Source organism: Misgurnus anguillicaudatus, chromosome 9 (assembly GCF_027580225.2).
Source record: "Misgurnus anguillicaudatus chromosome 9, ASM2758022v2, whole genome shotgun sequence".
Taxonomy (NCBI): Eukaryota; Metazoa; Chordata; class Actinopteri; order Cypriniformes; family Cobitidae; genus Misgurnus; species Misgurnus anguillicaudatus.
The window spans coordinates 29,633,960-29,652,100 of record NC_073345.2 but is presented as its reverse complement, the minus strand read 5'-3'; the positions used below and the strand labels follow the sequence as shown (position 1 = coordinate 29,652,100).

The following is an 18,141-nucleotide window of genomic DNA, read 5'->3' as shown; positions in this document are numbered from 1 at the left end:
GATTATGCGAGTATCTGGCAAACACGAGCGTCTCTTTATCATAAACCCTTTAGACGCGTCTGCAGCAGGCACTTATTTTGACAAGACACGTGATGCACATAGGATCACTCGACACGCAGAACACATATTTTGAAAAAAGGAACCACACACATGACGGGCTACATACATGTTGTGACGAACTTCGCATCGAGCACCCTTGAAAAATAAGTAACCGGCCGCCACTGGAATATAGGGTTCAGCTTCTTCAATTTTACCACAGTTTACTACAGTAAATACTAAGTCATACTACAGTGTATTTTTATGTGGACATGTATTGCACATAATGTATTATAAAAACTTTCATAAAAAACACCCCCATGCCATCCAAGTTGTTTATGTGTTTCTTTATTTAGTCGAGAAGAAATTACGTTTTTTGAAGAAAACATTCCAGGATTTTTCTCTTTTAATAGACTTCATTGTACCACAACAGTTCAAAGTTTCAATGCAGTTTAAAATTGCAGTTTCAATGCAGCATCAAAGGACTCTAAATGATCCCAAACGAGGCATAAGTGTCTTAACTAGCGAAATGATTGTCATTTTCGTCAAAAATAAGCACTTATTAACCACAATGTCTTGTCTTACACTAGCCGTGTGGCGCGACGGTACAACCTTGCGTATTGCACGTGGAAAGGTCACGTGTAACATATGTGAAACGCACACTTGTGGACCATTTTAAACAATAAACGGACACAAATACATTAATTGGTATCATTCCACATACAACAACGTCAAAACGGTCCTCTTTCTCCACTCTTGTAAACACTGGGGTGGTAATTTCACATACGTCATACCTGACCTTTCGACGTACTAACGTAAGGTCGCTTTGGTGCATCAAATAACTAGTGCAAGACGAAAAGTTGTGGTTTGAAAATTTGCATATTTTTTATTTTTCTTCCAGAAAATTACAATCTAATAGACTTTATTTCACCCAAACAGTTTACAGTCTCAATGCAGTTTAAAATTGCAGTTTCAACGCAGTTTCAGAAGGCTCTTAAAGATGCAATTTGTATTTATGCGCCTCTAGATGGCACCAGATCAAATCAATAACAATGATGTTGTTTAATGACGCTCTGAAGCAGCGTGGAATTATGGGATTTGTAGTCTTTAACTCAACCCCTGATGGCCATCAATCAGACGCGAACGAGAAATCACGTTGACGGATAAGGTAATCAAGTCTTATAAATGTTGCTTTTGATGACATCGTTTATTTCATTATGTAAGTTTATATGTGATGTTCAAAACGAAATTTTAGTCATAGATGTTATACTATTAGTCCAAATTCGATGGTTAACACAGCACAGAATTAAGTTTTCAACTTAGAATCTACAATCATTTTTCACATAATGTATTGACAGTACAAATCTTATTTTTAAGTGTCTTAAAATGACCATTTATATTGCTGTACAATGCCTCTTGATGTGCATATCGTCCGCGGGAAGACGCGCTGATTCCAATCTACACAATAATGTTGTGATCAATATAATACCATACGTTTTTTGAAGGGTTATGAATCAAAACAACTCACCCATCGCGTAAAACACAAGCAGGATCAGAATCTCGGTCTAGTTAAATGTTGTCGTGAAGCTCTCTCCATCCAGATAATGCAACAACAAATTGATCCTCTCTCGTTTTGTTCCAAACTCTTCTTGGGTCGTTTGGTTGGCCCGTACGCTTACAGGAGCTGACACAACCAGCGGCAGACGGTAAAGAGTTATCCATAAGTTCATAAGCAAGCGCGTAGCCCGACAGGCGCTATCGCATAGTTCCGCATTTGTCCACGACACTGGCTGCGTCCGAAAACTCAAGGCAGTGATGACTTGTTGCCTCGCTGCCTCATGAGGAAATGACTTCGGATGCATGAAGGCAGCTCAGAGAAAGGCTTTCCAACGGACTTCAGAGGCAGCGTGTTTGAAATATAAACAGAGAGCGCCTTTGTGATAACTAATCACATATTTGAAAACAACAATACCAATTTCTCGCTAGAAATGCAATTAAAATGTGTAAAAAGTGAAAATATACGTTTATTTACACTAAATTTGTGCTCCAGTCGCTTCCTTGGCCGCCATTTTATTTTTTCGAACTCGACCACTGTTGTCATGTGGTTTTTACGTCAGTAAAGGCGGTGACAAAGGGTCACATGGATATTAACGTCATTGACAGGAGACTGCACTGCCCCGTGTCAATGCTTTGAATGGAAATTTTCTCACGATTTACAAGTAGTTGAAAACATTACAGATATTGATATATTGATATATTAATCAGCTGGACAAAATATATAACACTGGCCTAGTGGTTTTTGGACATTTTACTGCAAATATCTTACAAATTGCACCTTTAATGATCCCAAACGAGGCATATGAGTCTTATCTAGCAAAACGATTGTCATTGTTGTCAAGAAAAATAAAAAAATAAGCACTTATAAACCACAACGTCAACTAGCCGTGTGACTCACCGGCACAACCTTGCGTATTGCGGAAGCATGCGTCATGCGTTACATATGTAAAAAGCACACTTGTGGACCATTTTAAACAATTAACTGACACAAAGACAATAATTTGTATCAATCCAGATATAACAACGTCAAAACGGTCCTCTTTCTCCACTCTTGTGAACACTGGGGCAGTAGTTTCACATACGTCATGCGTGACCTTTCGACGTGCTTACGTCGAAAGGTCGATCTTGCGCATCAAACGGCTATTGCAAGACGAGAAGTTGTTGTTTAAAAGTGCATATTTTTTATTTTTCTTGCAGAAAATGACAATCGTTTTGTTAGAAAAGACCCTTATGCCTCGTTTGGGATCCCATTTGAAGCTGCGTTGAAACTGGTGTCCAAAAAAGTGTATTAAATTGAGAAAAATCCTGGAATGTTTTCCTCCAAAAAATGTATTTCTTCTCAACTTAACAAAGAAAGACATCAACATGTTGAATGACATGGGGTGAGTAAATTATCTGGATTTTAAGTAAAGTGCAATATTCCTTTAACAAGCAAATTAGACCTTTGGACACAAGACCAGCATTTATTTCAATTATATTATGTGCGCGCAGACAGTGATCTGGATGTCTACAGGCATGCAGTCAGAAACTGAGACTACCTAATGATGGGTGTGAAGGTCAAATTTATTAAATATCGTGTTCACCCTAGCTGCCTCTACAGTTTTGTCAATACCATACCACATAAAGCCTCTTTTCTTTCTCTTTAATTACCCACAATCCTCTTCTTCAGTATCACTAGATACACTGACGTGCATTATTTTTAAGTTGGATGTTTTACCCACAATCCCTATCTACATTTGTGCACCACTGCTTCTTATCTCCTGGGATCATTTTATTATTATAGCTGTGTTTTTTGAAACCTCTGTAAGTCAGAGTTCAGTTCCCTACTTGCGTCTTGTTGTCTGTTAATGGCCTTTTTTGCACTCAGTACTTCATCACTTCTTTATCGAGGTTCTTTATCTATTCTGGATTTCATTTATCAGTCTTGCCGCTGCTGACCTCGCTGCACACTCCTCTTTATTGATAATAATTCTGCACGGCTCGTCCGTAATGTCAAATATTTACTGAATATCAGGGCTCCAGGGTGTATGATGATGTTTATCTGAACAGTCATGATGTCTAATTTCAATATGATGAGGTACAATACTGTACTGTATGTTACTATGGAAACCAGTAACCTTGTTGATTGGACGCCTGCAAGCATCCCTACTATGATTTCTTCTTCATCTTTATAGTGTATATGGGTGATTCTCACGAAATCCAGATTTAGAAGGTCCAGCATCAGAATTTTTAAAAAGCCCTTGAAGCCAAATTTTTGTACATATGAGATTAAGGTCTGAACTTCCTATAACCATTTTTTAGAGGATTTAAAAAACATTTCCTATAGAATTATTTACATTTTTTAGAATATCATTATAAAAAATTATCATTACCGCAACATGATATTACATTAAATATATGCATTTACAAACTCATGTTTCGGCATGAGAACTAAAAAGTAACTTTTATCTGAAGAGAAAAAATAAGAACTGCTTATCTGATAGCCATTTGAGTGTCACAGTCAATAATGTCCCTTCCAACATTTTTTTAAAAATGTTAGTTTCTTGAGGGCTTAAACAATGATAGAAAATTGTTGCGGAGGATGAGAAAATTTTTCTTGGACACATTTATATTCCTTATTGTTCTCTCTACATTTACCAATGATCACCAAATACCACATCTTTCTTTACTGTAAATGTTTATAGTATAACATGCACTGAAGCTTTTTATTTTTTAGATTTTTTAATTATAAATATTTCCATGTCAAAGAACGCAAATCCAGTCATAGACACATTGCGGTAATGTTGAAAAAACAACAAAATTGGTTTGTATGATGTCATTTGAAATCATGTGCAAAATAGTACATGAAGAGATGTTTGTAACTGTATGCTTCTGATTTTGATACTCTTACTTTGCATTTATTTTATTTATCAAAATGTTTCATGACACCTCATAAGTCTAATTTCGCGAGAATCACACATACGTATTTAAACAATATTAGGCTACATTTTATGTTTATTTTTACTTCCATACACAAGTTGTCAATGAGGCAGTAACCTTTAAAAACGTCCTAATATGCACAATTTAGGTACATATATATACATTAGGTATCAATATGAGGTACTAATATGAACTCTTAGGTTCAAAGATGTACATTTTGAAAGGTGACAGCTAGAGACCATTTTTTCAGACAGTGTGAATTTACCAGAAAAGAAAGTCTCAGACTTTGTGTGATAATATGTGTGTGTTCAGAAACATGAAATCTGTTCAAGCTTATTCTCACAGAGAGCTGTCCTAAGGGATATTAGCGTCCCTGAGACCACTTCTGTTTGTGTTAAATGAGTTTTGAGACAGTGCTGTACAGGTATTGCGTTTGTTACCATGGTAACAGACGGTTAGAACATTGTGATCTCTTACATCTCAACATGAGCAACAAATGAGGGCACGATTCTTAAATCATGAGGTTATGAAATGTTTAGACACAACATCTCACACTGTATAAAATACACATTACATCTTTTGTAATGTATGATTAACTTAAAACTAAATCTCTAGCCAGAAGTTTTTTTTTAGTTTTTTTAAAACAAATGTAAATCTTGTGTAATGTCAGGCTGCTGTAAGGTTTTATTGTAATCAATCATTGAGACCCCACGTATATTGTACGTTTAGGTTGCGCATGCGCCTATAGTTTCAGCAGTAACAACATAAACGAACGGCTTTCGTGGTCAACACGTAACTTCCTGTAAACTCTGCTAAGAATAAATAACAACAAAGTACTTTAAACGTAGTTTATTCAACAAGCAAAATAAACATCACGTAGATTACCTAGGAAACCATTTTCGACAAGGTTTTTGTTCAAGAGTTCAGTTTAGCAACTAGTCAGACCATTAAAAAAAACCTGAAACCGGAAGTAAAGTTCGGACCAGACGCGTATCGTATCACCGCACTTGCGTCCGAAGAAACCATCTATAGGAGAATGTAGTATGTAGCCCGGTAGATGCATTGCATTTTGTCGCCATGCACATGCATTGAACGTTTATGTACAAGAATGAGTCAAATAAACTTTATAAGGCTGTGCGTTTGACTGTGTGCATACGTTTGTGTACACGTAAAAACCTAGACTTCACTATTACTATAAAAGACTATACTCTAGGAACTGTTCAATACGGACAAATAGGAATTTTAACTCATTCACCGCCATTGACGAGTTATCTCGTCATTTATGAGTTCATATTTAACTAATAAATATGCCTTTCTGGACGAATTTCAAAGTGAAAGTGTAATACCGCTTTTATCCAATAGATGGCGCCAAACCAAATTTATCAAAAACAGAAGTTAAAAAGATTTAATGATTAATTTTAACTGCCTTTATGTTTGATAGTCATTCTGAGTCTGATCTCTAACCTAAATTCCTTAACAAAAACGCAATTTTTTAAGCTATTTGCTCAAAATGTTGTTTTTTTGAAGAGAAATATCCATATTTCAGTGGTTAAATTAAGTAGAAAAAGTAAATATATAATGAAACTTTTTTCCCCATTTTGTTTGTTTGTTTATTGTTTGTTTGAAAGCAGAGGGTGTGTTCTTTAATTTGATATAATTTGTATGTTTATATATTTATAGAAGATAATTTTTCCTCCAAGGAATTTGGTGAAAATTTTGTTAAAATCACAAAAATGCAGGTGGGCAACTTTTCTCAAAAAGGCTGGCGGTGAATGAGTTAAAAGCTGCTTGCTATATACCGTATTTTCCAGACTATAAGTCGCACTTTTTTATAGTTTGGCGGGTCCTGGAACTTATAGTCAGGTGTGACTTATACGTCAAAATTATTTCATATGAACCAAAAGAAACCGTTATCGTCTACAGCCGCGAGAGTCGGCCCTATGCTGCTCCTGTATTTATGTAATTCAATTGATTCAGTGATGTGGAATGACTTCAGGACCTTTTTGAACTTGATTTGGCTTGTGGGGTTAATTTAGCCTATTCAGCCTCTCAGGTATGTTCTGTATGCGATTGTTTATCATGTAAATAACGGTTAATGTTACTTTTACATGTACAGACACCTATTCAGCCTGCTGTTCTGTGCTATTGTTTAGTTGAATAACTTGCCTTTACAGATTAAATGTCTGTTCTTCGGCTTGGATTTTATGAAATCATTTTCTAAATAAAAGCAACGTATAGCAACTTATATATGTTTTTTCCTCTTCAAAACGCATTTTTGACTCATGCGACTTATACTCCGGAGCGACTTAAGGGGGTTGCACCGCAGCGCCGCACCGTTCCAAAAAAACCGAACACATTGTTTCTATGAGTTTACGCACATGCCTGTCCGCGCCGCCCAGCTTTGACTCAGGAAGTTGCTCAAATCCCATCACGCAACACAGCGCCACTCACATAGTTTAACATTAAATAACATCATATTTGTTCCAAATCATTAACGATTAACATTGGCTGCTAACGTATATTTTGCCTTTTGAAGTGCACTTTCGGTTTACGATACCTCCAAATTGTCCTAGAAGCAACGCGGCACGACGCTGAGCTGCGGGGCCGGTGTGTGATCCCCTTTATAGTCCCGAAAATACGGTAAATAAAATTGTACTGAATCATTGTGAATCATTTGTAGCACACAATAAAAACAAGACTACAAATGACAAAGGAAATTAGTTATGTATCAAGACCCACACATAAGTGTACCAGGAGATACTTTGTGTTTCTCTCTTTCTCTCTCTAACATGAGGGATGTCATACATCTGCATCATTTCCCATAATGCTCTCTGTCTGATAGTGTTTTAGCAGTGGTGCACTGCTGGTCTCTCTGTCTCATGATTGTTGGAGAGGAAGTGTAGTAGCTCTGTTAATGTCATGCAGTTCACAAACAAACAAACTGTTGGCAGTGCTTATGCTGTTTACATGCACAGCTGTGAGCTTCCACTCAGACTTACCAAAATTTAAGATTTCATCATATCCATCATCTGCACACTTCTGTTGAAAGCATAACTAGTTACCATGGATGATATTTAGGTTAGTCAACCACTTTTGTTTTTTGTAATAATAACATACAGTATAAAAGGCAGAGTGGCTGTATTATATCACAACATACTAAAATATGATACATAATATGCAAAATACTAAAATAAATATTAGAAAATATTCCACACTTCTATTGAATCAACCATTCAAAAAAATTTTACTGTTTTACTGTATTTTTACAGTAAAAAGCAAATCCTGTGTATGATGATAAATGTGTATACTGGATGTATACATACAGTACTTTGTACATATTAACCAGGAATTTAAACAAAAATGTGTAAGTATAAACCTACAAAAAGTATATAAAGAATTATATTTAAAAAGTTTGTTTGTTTTGATTACTAATCTTAACGTATGCAACCTTACTGTAAAGCGTTTCTCGGTACTGTACATTAATACTGAGTACTGAGTGCCAATTGGTCCAGTTGGAAAGCTCTTTTTTACCGCTGGCTGAGATGAAGTCTGGGAAACACTAATGAATATTTAACGTTTATCCGCAGGATTTCGGTAGGCTAGCAGGGTGCACCAAAGTCCTCTCTTCTCAGGGGAAAAATACAGGAAACAGATCAGACCGAAGCATTAATCACAAATTAGCATACTGCCTTTGACTTTTCAATGTCACTGCATATTCTTAGACTGTCTGTCATATACAGACACATACACATAGTTGATGCATAGATTCTCAATGTGCCTGGAGCTGTTATGTGCTCAGATCTGGGCTTTAACACAGGCACGAAGATGATGACATGAAGAAAATATGTGTTGTTTATCCCAGGTTTCGGCACAGGGGACCATTATATGCCAAAATACTCAAGAAAGTGACATCTGGGCACATGGTTGTCTATAGAGATAAAATCATTTTTATGGGATACACAGCACCTTGCCTTACATACAGTATAATGATGTCTTAAAGGGGACATTTCACAAGACTTTTTTAAGATGTCAATTAAATCTTTGGTGTTCCCAGATAAATTACACGTGGATTAAGGGGTGGTATTATCCCCTTCTGACATCACAAAGGGAGCCAAATTTCAATGACCTATTTTTTACATGCTTGCAGAGAATGATTTAGTAAAACTAAGTTACTGGGTTGATCTTTTTTTACATTTTGTAGGTTGCTAGAAGCACTGGGGACCCAATTATAGCACTTAAACATGGAAAAAATCTGATTTTCATGATATGTCCCCTTCATTATATTAAAAGTGCATTATATCTAAGACTGTCATTACGAGTCACTGCTAGGGCTTTGCTGTGAGTTTGCTAAGAGTTTTTTTTGTAGTTTTCATGCAGTTACTGTCTGGTGAATGCTCACTGGCCTGTGCCTCCTTTATATTCTGGTGCTAAGATATGAGCTCCTTGTGTGATATTTTAATTTGTGTGTCTCTTAAAACGTCTACTTAAATTCTGGTTGTTCACCCTTTTTTATGTGCACATCATGGGTTATTTTATTCACCTACTTTGGATCGTCATTCGTAACCATTTCTTCTTTGTCTGTCACTGTGTTTCAGGTATTTATGAACAGACATTTCTTATATAACTGCAGTGCTCCAGTCCTGGATGTGAAGATAGCCTTTTGTCAGGTGTGTGTTCCATACAGGTAAATTAAAAGGTAGAGTATTCATTCACTTCCATTCTTCAGTCCATTCTTATGAATGTTACTGTCTGAAACAAATAATCTGGCGACTGCATGTCTGGACCTTTAAGGGAGATACAGGATGTCGGATTAATTCCTTCAGCATTCCAAACCATGCAGGGTCAAATTTCCTAAAATGCATTACGAGCACCTTAAGATCGCTTTAAATGTGTTTAAGAAAATCAATGCAATCTTTTAGTAAATTATTCAAATTCAAACATTTGGGAGCAAAGCCTGGTCTAGTCCCTAACTAGTTTTACCCTAAGTATTAATACATTTATTCATTTTAATTTATTTATTATTTATTGTGTACGATACTTCAGTAAACTCTATTTCAAATATTTTGTATTCCATAAAGGTTTTCCATTTATTTTATTCATAGTTAGTCTACATTTCCATCAATTTTATTCAACGGATAGCATTTCGTTATTTTAATTTATTGTAACATTATAGAAAATTACTTCATGGTGCAAAATAAAAACCTATATTTCAGTGTGATTTCATGCTGTCAAGTGTGTTACATGATGAAATTTTCACTATTCACTATTGTAGTGTGTACACCAGGGGTAGGCAGCGTTGGTCCTGGAGTGCCGATGTCCTGCAGATTTTAGCTCCAACCCTGATTAAACCTCGCCTACCTGTAGTTTTTAGGTGACTATTTGATTAGTTGTTCAGGTGTGCTTGATTAGAGCTGGAGCTAAACTCTGCAGGACATCGGCACTTGAGAATGACATTGCCTACACTGTAAAAAATTGCTGTAATTATGCATCTTGTTGTCAGTAACTCACTGTAGAAGATAAAGACTGAAAAGGTTTTATGTACATTTAACTTTGAACAAACTGTTGCCAGTAAATAACATAAATGTAAAATCTACAGTAAGTTACTGGCAACCAGCTGCCAGTAGTAACTTTTTACAGTGTACCTCTGGTGTACACTTTAAACTCTTCACTATATGAAGTAATTACACTAAATTCTGGGTTGTTCCAATCCATGGTTATGTAAAATATAGACAAACCCCATCATTGGTTTAAATTAACTTAGAAAATGTCAGCTGTCCATATTTGGCCCAACAATGGGTTGAAGCAACCCAGTAGACGTCAATAGGTGGTGTGACCTTTTGTAAAATCTGACTTGGTAACCTCAAGGTTGCAGGTTCAAATCCCAGAAGAGTTGATCTATTATCACTGAGCCCAAAACACTTAACGCTGGTTTATTTGAAGAGTGCTGACCTCTACTAATATTGTGTTGTGTTATTGGATAAATGTGCTGCTATTGCTTTCTTAAAACAGTAAGTTACTGGCAACCAGCTGCCTCTGTAATTATGCAGCTTGTTGCCAGTAACTTACTGTAGAAGATAAAGACTGATAATGTTTCATGTTCATTTAACTTTGAGCAAACGGTTGCCAGTAAATAACATAAATGTAAAATCTACAGTAAGTTACTGGGAACCAGCTGCCAGTAGTAAGTTTTTACAGTGTACCCCTGGTGTACACTTTATACTCTTCACTATTTAAATATGAAGTAATTACACTAAATTCTGGGTTGTTTCAATCCATGGTTATGTAAAATATAGATTACCCGACCATTGGATTAAATTAACCTAGTAGTATAGTAATGCAAAGTCGGCGACACCAAAGCTCCAAAAGTATCAAAAATATTTATTCTAGTATTTAATATTTTTGATACTTTTGATACTTATTTAATATTTTTGATACTTTTGGAGCTTTGGTGTCGCCGACTTTGCATTACTATACTACTACGTTTTTTTGGTCGAGCACCCAATTTAAATTGATGTGCATGCTTTAGTCTGCTTATTGTCTATTAAATTAACCTAGAAAATGTCAGGTGTCCATATTTGACCCAACAATGGGTTGAAGCAACCCAGTAGAGGTCAATAGGTGGTGTGACCTTTTGTAAAATCTGTTTTGGTAACGTCAATGTTGCAGGTTCAAATCCCAGAAGAGTTGATCTATTATCACTGAGCCCAAAACACTTAACGCTGGTTTATTTGAAGAGTGCTGACCTCTACTAATATTGTGTTGTGGGTCACTATAGATAAATGTGCTGCTATTGCTTTTGTAAAACACTCGATAAAAAGATATTGTAGTGGTTTCCCGAAACAGGACTTATCCTTGTCCCAGACTAAAATGCTCATTTGAGTTGCCTTAATTTAAAACAACTTACTCTAACACATCTTAACATATCAGTGCCATTGTTGTGTTTCAAGATGCCAACCTATTCTCCAACCCATCCGATTGCTTTGGTCATTTGTCCATTTTACCCAATATGACTAATAGATGCATTTACTGAATTAGGACATCTACCGGCAGCAGGTGAAACTTAATATATTAGGGTGTAAAATTATATTTTGGGGTATAATTTTGCAATGATGACATGTACTGGGATAAGATTTTCGATTTAAATTGAAAATGGATTAATTGTATTTTATTACACATTACACTATTCAGGCATTTACAGTGCCTTAAAAACCGTAATGTGATCCCAACCTTGAGTTTTGTGATTAGTCACAAATCGATTTATTTGAAGAAAAGATGCAAAAGTGATGACAATCCGCTGTAAATATCAGATCCGGTGTACACTGATTCACTGCCGCCAGAAGAAATGATGATACATCATATATGATTGCGAAAAGACATTGGCTCTCGTGTGTCTCGTGATCGATTGGATCATTAAGTTAGCTAAGAATGTGATGCGCTATTGGCTCTTGTGAGCGAATACATCAGCTGGTATATGTTTGAATGAGATCTGACTGTGCGTTTTGATCACAGAGTTCTTCATATAAAGTAATCGTATGGCTTCAGTTCGCAAGGTTTGCAACGCAAATGGTTTGTAATACTTTTATACTGTTTTATGCAATAAATACCTGTGACTGTACTTTTACTTGCGTGTTGTATTTTATATGGTGGTTGGGTTTAGGGTAAGGGTGGGTTTAGATGCTCCAAAATATCTTTAAAACCATAAATGTTTATGAAACCGTTTCTACATTTACAAATTCATAAAATTAAATGTTTCTAATCTGATGTATAAGACAAAAACCTTAAAAACAGGTTGTATAAGCTACTGCTGCTAGCAGACACTAATCATTACGTCACTTTATGTCATAATAAGGTGCTTGCACAAATGACCTATGAGGTCGTTATTTTTGGAGGAAAGTCTACAAGATGCACACCAGAAAGGTATGTTATTAAAAACTACTTAAGGGGGTTTTCACACCTGCCTTGTTTAGTTCGATTGAATCGTACCAGAGTTCGATTGCTCAGTTGGTGCAGTTCGTTTGGGCAGGTGAGAATGCAGCAATCGAACTCTGGTGCGCACCAAAAGCGGACCAAACAAGCAGACCGAGACCAGCTTGCAGAGGTGGTCTCGGTACGCTTTCAAACGAACTCTAGAGCGGTTCGTTTGTGGTGAGAACACGATCCGAGATCGAACCGATCTAACTGCAAAAGTACTGCGCATTTTGGACTAAACCAGCTGCCGTAGTCAACTGCGCAGTGCATTATCGGATGAGGAAGTGTTTGTTGACCGTTTCTATTAGCAATATTAGCACAATGACAAATCGCAGACATACCTGGAGTTGCGAGGAGGTGCGGACGGAGCCTCGGGAATTTTTTGTCTTTGCGGTTTGTAGTGCATTAAACCGTTGTTTTCAAGCCGCATCCGCGATTCATTCTGAAAATTAACAGTTTGTCTAGAGTGCTGTATACAAACTATGTATAACAACTACGAAGACATAATTACAGCACACAGCCGTCTGTCCATGGTGTCTGCTGTATTATCCTTCTTTTGTTTACTTCCAGGGGTTCCGTTGGAATTTCCCGCACGTTGATTCTGACCAATCGTGAAGCCGTTTAGGAAATACGTTCAAATACATGTGGCCAATGAGTGATGTTGATCTTATCACATGACAGAATTTTGGTTCGTTTCAATTGGTGCGGATCAGAGCAATCGGGTGATTCTCACGAAAACTTGGTTTTTAAAATGTCAAGCATGAAAATGTAAAAATTGCTTACATTTATATTTTTTCCCACCAGACATTGAAAAACAAAGTCTGGAGTAAATGGGAACATTAATTTAAAAACTTTTACTTATCATTTAACACTTTTTGTAACATAATTTAAAAAATTAGTCCTAAAAAATCTCATTACCGCAACAGTCAGAAAACATCAACACTGACATATTTTCAAAATGACATGACAAACCTGAAAGAACATAATTTGGAGATTCTGCACATGCATTTAAAATCAAAGTATTATGCTTCTATTAATTAAATTAACATTTAATAAGCATCTGGTGCGGTAATGATAATCAAAATGTCGTGTAAGCATTCTGACAAGACAATATTTCAAATTAACTGTAAAAAAATGATCTTACCTGGTAGCCATCTTGAAGTAACTGGTCCATGTGCTTGGTCACTCAAAATCAAACTTTATTAAAATTCTGTATGTGTGCTTAAACTGTTCTCAAAAAGTGTTGCGGAGGATGAGAACATCAGGCATGGACACATCATTTTCCTAATTTTTCTTCATTATTATTATACATGAATATTCAGTCAATATTTTTTCGGTCATCTAAAGTAGTCTAGCAAAACATCCATTAATTTTTTTTCCTAATATTTTTGTGTTAATTTGAGTAAATTACAACATAACGCATGTTCAAACACAGCCGGACACATTGCGGTAATGAGAATTTCAGCAGAAAATGAGATAAAATTTCCAATTATAAATTCTTATGTTGAAATCACACATTGTGCAAGGTAGAACACAGTATTGTGTTAATTCTGATGCTTTTTAATGTTACTATATTACACATTTTAAAGCTAAAATCATTAGTGCCGTGGTGTTTCAATGGTTTCGTGAGAATCACCCAATCAGTGTGGTGTGAAATGGAACCAAATCTGCTAAAAAAGTTACAATGTATAATTTTTTGCTTTTGGTCCAGACCAAATGAACCGAATTACAGATGTGAAAACGCCCTAAATGTCTTATTTAACTAAGACCTAGTCCTGGATTACTCCAATCCTGTCCGGAAAACTGGCCCTTTGTGATTCACTCTATTTCAAGTCCATAATTGATGTGAAATTATCCAAATTCAGATAGATGATCAATCAAGTTTTCTAATGGTTGATTTTTTGATCTTATACAATCCTTATGTGGTTACACCATTGGATTACGATACAGAAACGTGTATTGATAAATCTTAAAACAGAAACTTGAATGTACTCAGCCCTCTATTCCTCCTCAGAATAAAGGCAGCAATTACTGCAAATCTTAGTCCATTAGCTTCAAATTAACTCCGAGGGTTTAATTGAAGGGCACTGCAGTGAGCGGGGACTCCTCCCATCATAAAGACATTCTACAGCGCTCTCTCTCTCTCTCTCTCTCTCTCTCTCTCTCTCTCTCTCTCTCTCTCTCTCTCTCTCTCTAATAACTGTTTTAGTTTTGTGAAATTATATAGACAGCTTCCTCTCTTGATGAAGCTATAAATATATTCTCTATGTGGCAGCTTGTAAAATCTATTATACCCACACTGACATGAACTCTGAGACTTATAAACTTACTAGTGTAACTCACATACAGATTTTCAAGCATTGATGTATTTATTCCAGACCACCGAGTATTAAAGAGGCTGCTATTGTGGATAGTTGGACCAAAACATCTAACAAGACTTCTGAACTTTGAGGATGCAATTAAACAGGTTGCATAATGAAATTGAACAAGTGATTCATAACAACAAGTAATCTATTGTTTTTTTCCATACAGGGGTTTGGCAAACAAGTTGATGTTTCTTACATTGCCCAGCATTACAACATGAGTAAAAGCAAAGTGGACAACCAGTTCTACAGCGTGGAAGTAGGAGATTCCACCTTCACGGTTCTCAAACGATACCAAAATCTAAAGCCCATCGGTTCTGGGGCTCAGGGAATAGTGTGGTGAGCACTCATAATGCTTTGATCTTGTTTAAAAAATGTGAATCATGCTTGCACTTGGGATTTAAAAATGAATATTGACATGAATGATACATTATATTTTTTTACTTGAGTAGAGATATGCTACCATAATCATTTTTGCATTGCAAGTTTTTTTTATATATCACAAAGTTCTGGTGGATGGGTGAAAACATGTATAGATTTATTTTAATTTTAGGGCCTACTATATATATATATATATAAATGTGACCCTGGACCACAAAACCAGTCATGGGGGTCAATTTTTTGAAATTGAGCTTTCCACTGATGTATGGTTTGTTAGGATAAGACAATATTTGGCCGATATACAACTATTTGAAAATCTGGAATTTTAAGGGTGCAAATAAATAAAATATAAAAAAAGGGCTTTTAAGTCATTCCCCGCCAGCCTTTTTTTTCTGAAAAAAGTTGCCGCAAACATTTTTTGTATCTGTAAATATATAAACATACAAATATATCAAATGAAAGAACAGACCCTCTGCTTTCAAACAAACAATAAACAAACAAACAAAAAACATCTATTTTTTTTTCTCCTTATAAACTCTTAAATAGGCTATGGGTACTTTCTTAAAAAAAAAAAAAATTTAAGCAAAAAGCTTGCATTTATGTGAATGAATTTTGTTAGGGATCAGATTCAGAACTATTATCAAAACATACACAGAGTTTAAAATAAGTAAATAATTTCTTGTTTCAGTTTTTTTATAAATTGGGTATGTTCGCCATCTAGTGGATAATCGTGGTATAACAGATTAACATAAAACCATATCAGGAACACGTTTTTTTTTCATGGAAATGTTTTCTATTAATTGACGAGATAACCCGTCAATGGCGGGGAAAGAGTTAAATACGGGTAGGTTACAAAATTTTGAGCAAAAAACTGAAATTTTTGCAAAAATGTTTTGATAGAGATCAGATTTAGAACGATCATCAAAACGTACACGGAGCTTAAAATGTTGTTAAGTTAGTTTTTGCTTCAGTTTTTTTATAAATTGGGTAGTCGCCATCTAGTTGATAATAGTGGAATTACAGATAACCGAAAAAAATAGTCAGGAAAGCGTCATTGACAGGGAAATGTTTTCTCTTAAAGGATAATTCCGGTATTTAACACTTTGAGTCTCATTTCTGGTTTGTTTTGGATGAACTACAGTGATGGACACAGAAATTTTGACAATGGGTCGAGTCTTGACTTTTCGACTCATTTAGAAGCGTCTCTTGACTGCTTCAGAATGGAAGTCAATGGCCATGCACAAACATGTCATTAAAACAACACTTAAATACCGGAATTATCCTTTAATTGACCAGATAACTCCTCAATGGAAGGGAAAGGGTTAAGGTTCAAATGAAGTCTTCAGCAACACATAATACTAATGATAAACAATTTTTAGATCTAAAATGTTTAGAATTTTCAGAGAATGATTACATAATGGCTACCGTAGTTGCAACATGCATTTGGAAAAGTGAGGCGCTAGAGAGCACTATTCTTTTGAATGCAAAATACAATTTCACCACTAGATGGGGGTAAATCCTACTTATTGTCCCTTTAATATCCTAATAATTTATGGCTTAAATAAACAGCTAATTTTGACCCATACAATTCTTACCCAATATATTATTGTCTTTTGTTACAAATAAACCCGTGCCACCTATGACTGGATGGCACAAATGTATATTTTACATGTTTGTGTTTGCCTGAAATTTGCATGAAAATGATAGGAAGATATGCAAATGCAAAAGTCTCTCTTGACACTTCAGCCATAGACTGATCAGCCTTCTCCCATGGCATTATGGGAAATCTACATATCCCTTTGAAAATGTCCATCATGTGATGGTCTGGCACTCCACTGTCTTTTCCCTTTGCTTCCTCTTTTCCTGCATGTCGGTTTTAAAGCCAGTGACAGTGTTGCAGGCAGGGCCGCAGTATCAGGGGTGGGCTGCTAATAGTGTTGTTGATGTGCTCTGGCTGGTTTGCTGGCTGCAGTAACCGTGCCTGCTGGACAGACAGCGCTGATCTAATTTAGCTTCCGCTCCTCAGCAGTAGTCACATGATGAAGCATGGCAGCAGTATTAGACTGACAAACGCCACATCATCCATACAAAGAGAAAGAGAGAGAGAGTCTAAATGGATTGAAAAGTCCCAAGCCTTGATAAAACTGCAGACGAATGAAGAAAATGGTCTATATGATCTATGGCATCGCTGTGAAGAACCCTTTTCTAACCATTTTTTGAAGAGTGCTGGTTACAAGCAAGAGTTGGGTTTATAAAATATGGCAGCACTAACAACATTTAAACAACATTTATGCAACGTTTTAAAATGTAGGGTATTAATGTTACTAGAACCCTCTACGATATGAAAAGGTCATGCTAGCTAGGTTGGTGGAGCTGTTAAACTGATTCATCCTGTAATTCACAGTTCGCATCACATTGCTGAATATGTAAATGATACAGTGCTGCTTTCTGCAGAGTGATCAGAGTGCTAAGCATCTGGCGAGCTTTGGTTGTGCTAAAGGTTTGGTCACTAATAATTCATGTCACACACATCACTCCCCTGCTTGTGTGCACTTTGTGCACTTGCATAAAATGCGATACTTCGCCTCCCAGAATGCTTTCGTACGATGCACATTAGGTAAGATGTGTGGCAGGAAAATAAATGTAGAAGTAAATATATATGTGCAGGAAAACAAACAGCATGACAAACAACGTTGCAAACAAATGCCACGTGCCAGGCTATTACTTATTATGTAATCCATTATGCAACACAGATGCCCTTTTTACATGCAAAAGGATGCTGTCAGACTGTGCAGGACTTTCTCAAAGAGGAAAAGAAATATGTTATGTCACGTGTTTTAATGAGGATAACATATAGTGCTATTCATCTGCTGTTTCTGCAATGGCATATTGCCATGCTATGTATATTCTTTTTTGT

The 18,141-nt window shown here is 36.1% G+C and overlaps 1 protein-coding gene across 12 annotated transcripts in view; it reads left to right on the top strand.

Moving 5' to 3' along the window:
- The window catches only part of mapk10 (mitogen-activated protein kinase 10), an 84,492-nt gene that overhangs the window by 21,444 nt on the left and 44,907 nt on the right, over window positions 1–18,141 (top strand). For 10 of the 12 annotated variants that reach the window (XM_055180137.2, XM_055180138.2, XM_055180130.2 and 7 more), the window contains exons 2-3: window positions 9,108–9,179; window positions 15,013–15,182. In XM_055180137.2, the coding sequence (XP_055036112.1) occupies window positions 9,108–9,179; window positions 15,013–15,182 (242 nt within the window). Of the gene's footprint in view, window positions 1–9,107; window positions 9,209–15,012; window positions 15,183–18,141 lie in introns of all 12 variants that reach the window. The other 2 variants (XM_055180132.2, XM_055180131.2) reach the window with 2 other exon arrangements.